This window comes from Chanodichthys erythropterus, chromosome 19 (genome assembly GCF_024489055.1).
Source record: "Chanodichthys erythropterus isolate Z2021 chromosome 19, ASM2448905v1, whole genome shotgun sequence".
NCBI classification, from domain to species: Eukaryota; Metazoa; Chordata; class Actinopteri; order Cypriniformes; family Xenocyprididae; genus Chanodichthys; species Chanodichthys erythropterus.
Genome location: NC_090239.1, coordinates 23051207 through 23062913, shown reverse-complemented (window position 1 = coordinate 23062913; position 11707 = coordinate 23051207). Strand labels below are relative to the sequence as shown.

Below are 11707 nucleotides of genomic sequence, written 5' to 3'. Positions count from 1 at the left end.
TTTTTACTATCTCATAATTTTTCCTGTTATAATTATGACATTCAAAGTAAAAATTATGACTTAAAAAGTCATTATTATGACAGTCAAAATTGACAGTCATTTTTATCAATAATTTCAGTTTTTCATGTCATAATTATAACTGTCAGAATTATGACTTAGTATGTCATAAATTCGACTTATGTCATAATTATGACTTTTTATGTTATAATTTTATGTGGTGGAAATGGGCTTCCATACAATAGCGCAATATTGTTCGTCAAACTCCGTTACGGATGTGTGCGAGTGTTTGGAGTTTCTTATGGATGCGAATGCTTGTGCGCATGTTGATTCCGTCAGCTGTGCGTTCACACGCAGATCTCTATAGGCGTCGTGACCAGGATGCGGCTGCTAGGAGGACTGTCTCTGGCCGAACGCTCGTAGCTGTTGGTGGAAGACACGGAGCTGTTCGTGGACACGGAGGTGAAGTGGTGAGTCGATCCGGACTCCGCACCGTTGCTCTTGGAAGCCGTCGGAGACAAGGTCTGCTGCTTCATGCGGCCCACCAGCAGCTCCTCCTCCTCAGATGAAGAGTTCAGGGTGGCCTGATTGTGGTTTCCGCTGCTCTGGCCATCCAGCATCCAACGGTGGCTGAAATGCACGAACACCTCCTTGACCGAGCAGCGGCGTTCCTGCTCCAAGGCCAGGAGCTTTCTGAACATGCGCAGGGCTTCGTCCGTGAAGCGGCGCCACTGCGACGGCACAGTGCCCGTCCGCCGCCTCTGCCAGCGTACAAACTCTTCGTAGAAAGTGTCGGACGGCATGGCCTTCTCCCAGGGAAAGTTCCCGGTGAGCATACAGAAGAGCAGCACTCCGAAGGCCCACACGTCCGTGCTGTAGTCCACACAGAAACCCTCGTGTTTGGACGTGTCGCAGAGCTCCGGCGCCGTGTAGGGGATGGTGCCGCTCACGCGCTTCACTGGCGAGCCGGCGCGCCGCGTCATGCCAAAATCCGACAGCTTGACCCTGCGACACTCCTTGTCGAAGATTAAGATGTTCTCGGGCTTGATGTCTCTGTGCACAAGCTTCTTGGAGTGCAGGTAGTCCAGGGCAATAGCCACCTGATGGACGCAGCGCTTCGCCACCGGCTCCGGCAGTCCCACCTGTGCCGAAACATTGAGAATAATCAGTCACCGACACAACAATGATCATCACCATCAGTGCTTATATCAATCGAGGTTTAACCTTTTAACCATCACCGCCCCCTGTTTAGGCACAGATCTGAACTTAAATGGTTGTAGTTCAAGAATGCTTTGGACTAAAGTCCTAAGGTTGGCCTGTTTTAAAGAAGACTCTCGACAGATTATTGTAGGAACAGCTTTAAAAAATTGTAATAGATAACAATTAGATACGATAATAGCATTACAGAAGTTTGTTTACTGTAAAGCAAATGTACCGAACTAAACATTTTTATTTTATACAAAATGTACACTGATCAGGCATAACATTATGACCACTTTTCTAATATTGTGTTGGTCCCTTTTTGCTGCCAAAACAGCCCTGACCCATCGAGGCATGGACTCCTCTAGACCCCTGAAGGTGTGCTGTGGGATCTGCACCAAGATGTTAGCAGCAGAAGTCCTGTAAGTTGTGAGGTGGATCCTCCATGGATCGGACTTGTTTGTTCAGCACATCCCACAGATGCTCGACTGGATTGAGATCTGGGGAATTTGGAGGTCAAGTCAACACCTCAAACTCATTGTTGTGCTCCTCAAACCATTCCTGAACCATTTGTACTTTGTGGCAGGAGCATTATCCTGCTGAAAGAGCCACAGCCACCAGGGAATACCGTTTCCATGAAAGGGTGTTCCTGGTCTGCAACAATGCTTAGGTAGGTTGTACCTGTCAAAGTAACATCCACATGGATGGCAGGACTCAAGGTTTCCCAGCAGAACATTGCCCAAAGCATCACACTGTCTCCGAAGGCTCGCCTTCTTCCCATAGTGCATCCTGGTGTCATGTGTTCCCCAGGTAAGCAACGCACACACACCCAGCCATCCAAGTGATGTAGAAGAAAACGTGGTTCATCAGACTAGGCCACCTTCTTCCATTGCTCTGATGTCCAGTTCTGATGCTCACGTGTCACTGTTGGCTCTTTCGGCGGTGGACAGGGGTCACCAAACTGGTCTGCAGCTCCATACACAACAAACTGTGATGCACTTCTGATAACTTTCTATCAGAACCAGCATTAACTTCTTGAGCAATTTGAGCTACAGGAGCTCGTCTGTTGGATCGGACCACACGGGCCAGCCTTCAGTGAGTCTCGGCCACCCATTACCCTGTCTCTGGTTCACCACTGTTCCTTCCCGGAACACCCCACAAGAGCTGCAGTTTTGGAGATGCTCTGACCCAGTCGTCTAGCATCACAATATGACCCTTCTCAAACTTGCTCAAATCCTTACGCTTGCCCATTTTTCCTGCTTCTAACACCTCAACTATGAGGACAAAATGTTCACTTGCTGCCTAATATCTCCACCCACTAACAGGTGCCATGATGAAGAGATGATCAGTGTTATTCACTTCACCTGTCAGTGCTCATAATGTTATGCCAGTGTATATTTGGTGTATGTTTTATACAAATAATATATTGCCCTTACAAATGCAATACGCTTGTTAAATGATGCTGCATTACCTGCGGTGGAATGATATCAAACAGGTCTCCAGACGGGGCGTACTCCTGTGCAAAAACATAGTACTCCTCCGTTTCAAACGCAATGCCAGACATGTTGATGACAAAGGGACACGGAGAAAGATAGAGGGAGATGCTGTACTCTCTTAAGAAACTCTTCAGCTTGGTTGTTTTCTTCTTTAGGAACTTAAGAGCCATCTTGTTACCTGTAGGTTAAGAAAAGCAAAACATGCGACGTGTGAATTCATTCAGTTAAAGCTTTATTGGTTTAGCGCACCTGATCCTTCCCCTCTTAGAACACAAATATGTTATAAGAACATTTTGCAATTGTTTATATCTCGCGATTCTGACTTTATAACCTGCAATTTATATATTAAAAAAATAAAGTTTATATCATACAATTCTGAGTTTATAACTCACAATTCTGACTTTATTTCTCGCAATTGCAAGTTTATATCACACAATTCTGAGAAAAAAAGGTCACAATTATACCTTTTTTATTCAGTGGCAGAAACAAGCTTCCATAGTTTGTCATTTTTATTAATTTTAGGTTGTTTTTTTTCTTAAACATGGTTATTGACTATATCCTACAGTCACATGTTTTATAACCGAGTAAATCTGTGTTTTGAATGAATTGGTTGAGTAAATAATTCAATGACTCGCTCAAGTGTTTCATTTTCTTAATGAATCAGTGTTTTAGAAAGAATTGGTTGAATGAATGATTCAGTGACTTCATCTGTCGCCACCTACTGGAGTAATGATGTTTATTAGGTTTTAGATTATTTTATTGATTTTAGTACTTAAATTTAAAATAAGGAAGGAAGAGAAATGAACTAGATGAAATAAAATGTATATATATATATATATATATATATATATATATATATATATATATATATATATATATATATATATTATTATTTCAGTTAATGTTTATTTTTAAGTATTGAAAACAGTTCACGATAATAACCCGGGTTTGGAACTGTGCTGTACCTCTGATCTTATGGATGACGAGGTCCACCTTCCCATAGGTTCCCTTGCCGAGCTCCCGTATGACTTCATAGTATTTGTTGATCTCGACCTTCTCCAGGTTTTGAGCTGTGAACAGCTGCAGTTCCTCCAGGATATCGACGGACACGCGCGAGACGACGGGAGAAGAGCTCATTCTTGCTGCTGACTACCGCTCAGCCTTACTGCAACACAAAAACAAGCAAACGCATTTCAATTTGGGAGCCGCCTTCCCCTGCTGAGGACTGAGTGAAACGCTAGCGATTGCCTTGTGTCCTGCTCTGCCGCAGGGAATGTAATTATCCTGCAGATAAGGGACATGTGCTCTGAGGAGAGGGATTTCACTTACCCTGATCTAACCTGCTAATCTCGCCACTTTCATGTCTCAGTACTCTTGCTCTCTCGGAGTTTTGGTTCTGTGGCTTATGCAGCATTGTAATCGTCTGATCCTTAATGTCTCTGTCTTGGATATTTATAATTTCATTACATTTTAAATGAAGCGCTCGACTGTCAGACCTGATCTGCTGTTGCATAACCTACTGTACTTACAAGTAAGATGATCAAATAGGTTTTGAAATTGGAAAAATTAGTTTTAGAAGTTCTTAGTATTTGGTTTGGCACTGGAGCTGCATGAAAGGGTTGCACAGCAAAACTAGCCCAATGGCCAATTAGAAGTAGCCCAAAATGATTTAAAAAATATGAGTAATTAATAATGAGAACATTGCAAGTTGCTTTGTTGATTTGTGTTCCATAAGGGAACCAACACACAGTAGCACTGTTTCCTGAATGAATCTGTGTTTTTGAAAAAATAAATAATGATTCAATGTCTCAGTCACTTGTTTAGTTCCCGAATAAATCAGTGTTTTGAATTAATTCCAGAGCTGGGAAAATAAATCCATGCATCGTGAATTCAGAAATGATTCTGGAGCGATTCTGAGATTTTCCGAATGCATCGCGATTCTCTGTGGAATCGATTCTGAGCTTAGTTTTTAACAGCAGATGGCAATACGTGCTTTAGAAACAGTCGTAGTCTTCTTGCTTCAAATTCCTTACACACACAACTTGAAACTTCTATAAAATAATCATTCATAAAATTCAAAAAAGTTGAAGTGAATTACAAGGGTGTTTACATTAATCTTGCGTCATAAAAGCATTCTCAGACTCGGCTGAATGCACAAGCGCTCTTCTTCATGAGTATTTGAGCGCACGGTTAAAAACTAGCCTAGAGCGCCATCTGCTGTTAAAAACTAAGCTCAGAATCGATTCTAGAAGCATCGATTTATTGTCACAGCCCTAATTAATTGGTTGAGAGAATAATTCAATGACTCAGTCAGTTGTTTAGTTCCCATATAAATCAGTGTTTTGAATTAATTGGTTGAGAGAATGATTCAGTGACTTCAGTAACTCACTTGTTTCATTCCTGAATGAATCATTGTTTTTCAATCAGTTGAATGAATAGGTGTTTTTGACTTGAAGCAGCGCTGTGCAGACCAATCAGTGAATGACATCAAAGTACCGCGAGAGTGATTTGAAAGCATACAGAGCCGTCTATTCTCTAAACGCTCTCGTTGTACTTTGATGTCATACACCGATTGGTCTGCACACTGCGCAGTGCTGTCGAACACACCTAAAGCTGAAAGTATACTTCACTTTTTACGTATGCGTGAGGGTCAGCGTACAGTGCGCGTGACGCAAATTTGCCCTGGGGCGTCGATTCACAAGGTAGCCGAAAAAAATGCATAAACAGAACAGACTGGAACACATGCAAGCTACAGCGAAGATAGAGGCCTACATAGACAAGATTAGGTTAGAAAGTAAATTGTAGCATGAAAGAATACAAATATATTTACATGGGTTGTAACTAAAGAGATTGCTCAAAACTGCGCATACGTCGAACCCCTGTGTACGTGCACAAGTCAAGTGAAGTATACTTTGCAAGGCTGTGCATTCGACAATTAAAAAACTGCCTAGGGCTTAACAATTTAATGATTCAATAGCTTGTTTTTGTTCCCGAATGAATCAGTTGAATGGATGATTCAATGACTCACTCATAAAAGTAATTTGTTGCCACCTACTGGAGTAATGATGTAACCTGCAGAAAGATACACCGCACTAATGTCACAACAAACCCAGACAAACGGAGCGATATGATCCGTGAAAAGTCCCAGTGCTATTGGATGATTATCAGCACTCTTGGAACCACTCGGCCAATCAGAATCTAGGACCGGAACTAATCAGCCACAAGTCATTGGACGATAAAGTCAAAACAGTTCAATTACCCCCAATTACTGATATTATCAGTCAGGCCAATCACTAGTTCTAATCTTATTATTAAATTAGAAAACAATAAAACATAATGTCAGAATCGCAGCCCATCTGTTCCTCAGCAGGGTCATTAGTTTCTGCCGGTGCATCAGAAGTGCTTAGTTTGCACTGGATTTTAAACAGCCATGATAGTCTAGTTACATTTACTTCTACAGTGCAAAATGCTTTAAAGCAGCTTCAGTAATAAACTGGAAATTAAATGCAAAATTCATCGATTATACAAGTTCAAGCTCTGTGACAATAATGTCATTATCCAGCTGGAACGGCTTTCTTATTCACAGCATATGTTATTGATCTTACACCTGCATTATACATTACATGTCATGACACCTCCTTCAGCATGCACAAAAACATCAATAGAGTTTTTTACGTTTGATGAATAATGTGAGTGCAAAAACTCGCCAATGCGATGGTGATGCTAAGGTGTTCTGGGTGGGTGCCAGGGCACTGAAATGTGGGTTGGTAAGGTGGTAGGTAGTTTATGACATAACCCACCTCTCCTTAACAAACTGCATGAACTTTCATCATTCATACTGAAGGTGCAAGACGAGTTATATTCTCAATACTTGGTCAAATTCCCACTAATAACCATTATTAAACAGACTTCAAATGCAGTCTGGAAATCTGACATATTCACACCAGGACTTCATAAAGAGCGAGAATATGCCAAGAATAAAGCCGGGCTGGTGCAGTATATGACTCACCGGGTCAAAGCTGCTCGAGGCAAAGAAACGCAAATATAGATCATCATCTCTGCTGTAAAGTCAAACCTTGACATCTGAAGACATTTCAACACTTTACGCACACATTCTGGTACAGGACGTTCTGAGTTGTTTTTGCACAGACCTCCACTGCTTCTCGTCATTACACAGCCGTTTAAAATCATCAAACAACCATGGCTCATTTATTCCCGAGCGCAAGCTATTTTGTCATTCCGTTATCCAAACCGCAGCCAGGAAAAAGCAGACAAGAGGGAAGGAAAGGAAAATGAAACACGGGCCTTTAATCTTTCTGTTCTCTCTCAGTACTTCCACACTAGAATATTCATGTCACTCATGTCTGCAGGTCTGATGGTGTTTCTCGCCTACAGACACGCTTGTTTTCTTCACTAACCCTTAAAGACTTTCTGCACTTGATTATTAATGAAGGCGTATGACGGAGGGGTGAAGGATTTTGATGAATTGGTAGAAAGTGACAACGCAAGGACTTTCCGTGAATCAGATGTGATAAGCTTTTGTTGATAGAGAAGAGTCACATTTGACCTTTACGACTCAAATGAACATTTTGTGAGAGTTTACAAGGAGTGACCACTGTGACTCTGTGGATCTAAAAAACAACCCAAGTTGGGTTGAAAATGGACAAACCCAGTTGGGTTAAATGTTTGCTCAAAATGCTGAACAGTTTTATTTAACTCAACTATTGTTTAAAAATTACTGTATTTGTTGCTTAAAATGAACCCAAAATATGTTGGAAATTAAAAATCAGACACAAAATTACTAGAGGAAACAATAATACTAAAAAGCTGAACATTTATTAATAAGAAATTTGTGTATTGTTTAATATTCATTAAACTTTTTAAAACATTTGTAAACAATGTAATAAAAAAGTAAATAAACATATTAATAAATGTTAATTCCCAACATACTTTGGGTTCATTTTAAGCAAGAAATACAGTAATTATTAAACAATAGTTGAGTTAAATAAAACTACCCAACAGGTTGGGCAAACATTTAACCCAACCACTGGGTTTGTCCATTTTTAACCCAACTTGGGTTGTTTTTAACCCAGCATTTTTAGAGTGTATGTATATTAGCGCAGAGATTCCTGAAGAAATGGGATAACCTTTCACTCAATATTACATGTTTTTACTATGGTAACATTTTAAGTCATGTCAGCTGATGCCTTCATCTTGTTGTTTTATCTTGAAAGTCTATATTCATACATGCGTGTAACTACGGTCGCAGACGCTGTCAACTTGCTCTCGAATGTGCTTTAAGACAAGTCATTTCACTCGGCGGCCATCTGTGAAACACCTCTCAGTCATGCAAGTGCAGCTCCTATCTGTTTGAAAGGGGAAACATCAAATTCGCCAAAGCTGTTCACCAAGCTTTCGATTAAAATTAATATTTGAAATCACCAATGAAATCTGACAACAATGGTCTCACAAATTTTCATTCCAAACGCTCGAATCATGACAAAAAAACAGCATTTTTCAGGTTGGATCAAGCTAATGCGCTGTCCCAAGTGCACGTCTGACTGTTTCTAACGGCCGCTGATGACTACCAATCGGTGATTGGCTCTTATTTAGAAGGCAGGACATATTCTGCCATATTGTGCATTGCACAGTCTCGGCTCGGGCGTTTCCGGTGAACTGTCAGCTGTTCATTCTGTAGTCGCTGTACATCGACACAAAACCATCAATGTTGACTTTTTATTGTTGTATTCATATTTTAATGCAGTTTTCACATTTACCTAATAAACCAGTTTTATTGATTGCAATAAAGACGAAGCTATTGGGATCGTTTAAAAACGCTGTCTGTAATTAGACACACACACGCATTATTTTCTCCAGCACTTCAAATATTATTTTTACTGTGATGACCACAAACATTATTTGTTCATCCTTCTGAGATTGTCTCCATTGTAAAACCGAACATTTACAAATGTAGGAAATTCAACTTTTGATAGAAAACACTTATTTAAAAATAAAAAAAGACAATAATTACCACTTTAACCAGCAGGTGGCGGCAAAGTAGCATTTATTTGCGCATATATCAGCCATTTCCTCTAATCGTTTTTGACTAAATATTAAACATAAAATAACTAGGTTTAAAAACACATTTTGTCAATGTGAAGTATGAAACACTCAGAAAATCTCCTGAAAAACAATAACTTTTCTTGTGAATGAATGACAGAAAGCGAGCGCCGCTCTCTCTTTATAATCACAGCAGCTGTCAGTCAGAGCGGCACAAGATCAGTGATTTCAGCACACTTGTGAAAACACACATTTTATTCAATTAATTTAACTAAAGTGCACAATAAATATTTAATTTCTGAAGCTTTTTTTCACATAAAAGTGTGAAAACTGAATTTAGTCGAGGAAGAACACTGAGGCTCGTCTTTATTTATTTATTTTTAATGCCGTCTTACGTTTGAATAACTAAATTATGCTATTCCTGACTATTTAAGTGACTATATTCTGATTATAAACTAAGTGATGCTCAACACACCAGCACATGACTCTCACCGGAAGTTCTCATATTAATGCGGAAGTTCTAAAGAACGCTCATATAGTCCATTGTACACTTAAAAAAACAAAACAAATGCAGAGTTTTTTAATGTATGCTCTATTAAAAGACTCAAAAACTACTATCAACACTGTTTAGTTATCTTAAACTACACATTTAAAATCATTTTTTAAGAGAGACAACATAATCAATCCAACAGCGGATTTGAAGCACAGCCAAGTACATTTCATGTGCAACAGACACTCAAAAGCTTCACAAGCTCTTCAAAGTCAACATTTTCCATGATTAAGCCTGTCAATTTTTTCCTAATGCATTGCATAAGACAGAACAATCACACAAGACATTAAAATTAAAAAGCTTGCAGGGGAAAACCCAGAAATCACCAGGCAGTACCATGGTATAATGACTGATGCTTTTTATATTCTACTTAATTATTATTATTATATTCATTGACGTACTACTCCAAGGCACTTCAAACAGTTGGAACTATTAGAGTAAACATTGTTTTATTATTATATACACGTGCAAAAATCCACAATATTGCTGCCATATCCAAAAAACATGCTACTAATTGGTTTAAACAAATTGGTGTTAATAATAAAACCTGAAGGATGCACATGCGCACAAATGTCTGCTGGGACAATACTGTTTATGTGGTGATACAAGAAATGAACAGGAGGTCATGTGGAGCAGCGCCATTAATTAAAAACTGTGACTCTCTCACCTTGTGTTCAGACCACAGGGGTGTGAAAGGAGAGCCAGAGAGACAATAAAACATGATCGCATTCATTTTCCCCAAATGTGCAGGATGGATGTGTGGATGGAAGCAGAGCGCTGCTCGTGCAAATCAGTCTGTGTATCTACTAGAAAACGAATGTGAAGATCTGAAGCATCGCATGAGTTTGTGTAAGGCATTCAGCAGCAGCCAATGTAAATTGCACTGATGTTCAGCATCCGCTAGAGGCCATCAGCATCTGAACCGCTCTTATTCCCCAGGCCGGTCTGCTCATTTTTCATCCGGCCTCTGACAGCATCCATTTAACGGTGTTGAGTTCTGGGTGACCTGCGGATACCTGCAGACTCATCCTATCCGCACTGAGAACAACAGCAGCAGACACACACACACACACACACACACACACTGTGCTGCCTGCAATCTGCAGACTCAAACACACACCACACACACACTCTTCTTAAAGGGGGAATACATTTACATGATGAACAGGACAAAAGGAATATATCCAGAAAAAAAAAAAAAAAGGTTTACCTTACTGAATTTTTTGTTAGCTAAATAATTATATATATGTTTATTATTATTTATTACATATTATTTGTATTATTATTATTCATCCAATTTGCTCCACTAAGTGAATAATAATAATAATAGTGGCATTATTATTATTATTGCTCATGTTTTATTCTCCAATCACAAAATTATAATTATAACACCGTTATTGTTGTTATTATTATTTTCATGCATCTCCTGGCAGCATATTCTGCAGTGATGTTTAGCCAGCGGTAATTATTCTTCATATTACCCCATCAGCCCTCCGCAGGACAGTCCATTATAATCGAGCATTATATGCATCAAGTCCACTTCAACTGCTGCAATGTAGTAATATTGTTAACATCAAGCGGAATGTACTCACCAAACCATGAAATCCGTCCGAAACACCAGGGCTTCTGTTTCTATCCAGAAATACAGTGATGAGGGGGTTTTCTCATGGTACAGTGGCGTGTCTCTCTTATCCGCATTTGTGTTGGAGAATCAGACGGTCCGCTGCAGCAGAACTCACCCGGCGCGGATCAATTGATACTGGGGGGAAAAAAATCACAGCTTCCGAGAGGGGCTGATGAAACCCCGCCCACCGCGAGCGTCAGCCAATAGCAGCGCAGGTCGCTCCCTCGCGACACCTGATTACACTCCGCCTACTGTACGCATCAGCCAGTAACAGCACAAGTTGCTCCCTCGCGTCAATCAAAAGCAGCATTAGTCGTTAAAGATGCATTTTTATTTAAAAAATATTAGATTTAATTGCATAATTTAAGTGTATATTTTAGCATATCTTTCGTTCACAACTACGTGCATTTTAATGTCCATTCATTGTAATGCCACGCAAATGCATGTTTTATTTTTTGCTTTTACTAATTAAGGCCAATCCAAAATTACAGAAGCCCGCACATGACGTGACATGCAAGGAAAATTTTTTTTTTTTAATAATTCGTTCCCTCGATTTACTAAAACGTGCACACTATTTCCTATTTCGTTCCCTCGATTTATAAGTCATGTTCATGATTTATAAATCAAGGGAACGAATTAGTAAATTGAGGGAATGAATTAGTAAATCGTGTGCACGTTTTAGTAAATCGAGGGAATTAATTAGTAAATCAAGGGAACAAAATAGTAAATCCTGTGCACGTTTTAGTAAATCGAGGGAATTAATTAATAAATCCTGTGCGC

General features: G+C 39.7%; 1 protein-coding gene across 1 annotated transcript; it reads right to left on the bottom strand.

Moving 5' to 3' along the window:
• Nucleotides 1-224: 224 nt before the first annotated feature.
• bsk146 (brain specific kinase 146) lies at nucleotides 225-11042 on the bottom strand. Its single transcript, XM_067369646.1, has 4 exons — nucleotides 10896-11042; nucleotides 3659-3858; nucleotides 2669-2871; nucleotides 225-1139 (listed from the first exon to the last, which is right to left on the bottom strand). Exons 2-4 carry the CDS (start codon nucleotides 3828-3830, stop codon nucleotides 345-347), a joined length of 1170 nt encoding a protein of 389 aa, XP_067225747.1. The 5' UTR covers nucleotides 3831-3858; nucleotides 10896-11042; the 3' UTR covers nucleotides 225-344.
• Between the last annotated feature and the right edge of the window lie 665 nt (nucleotides 11043-11707).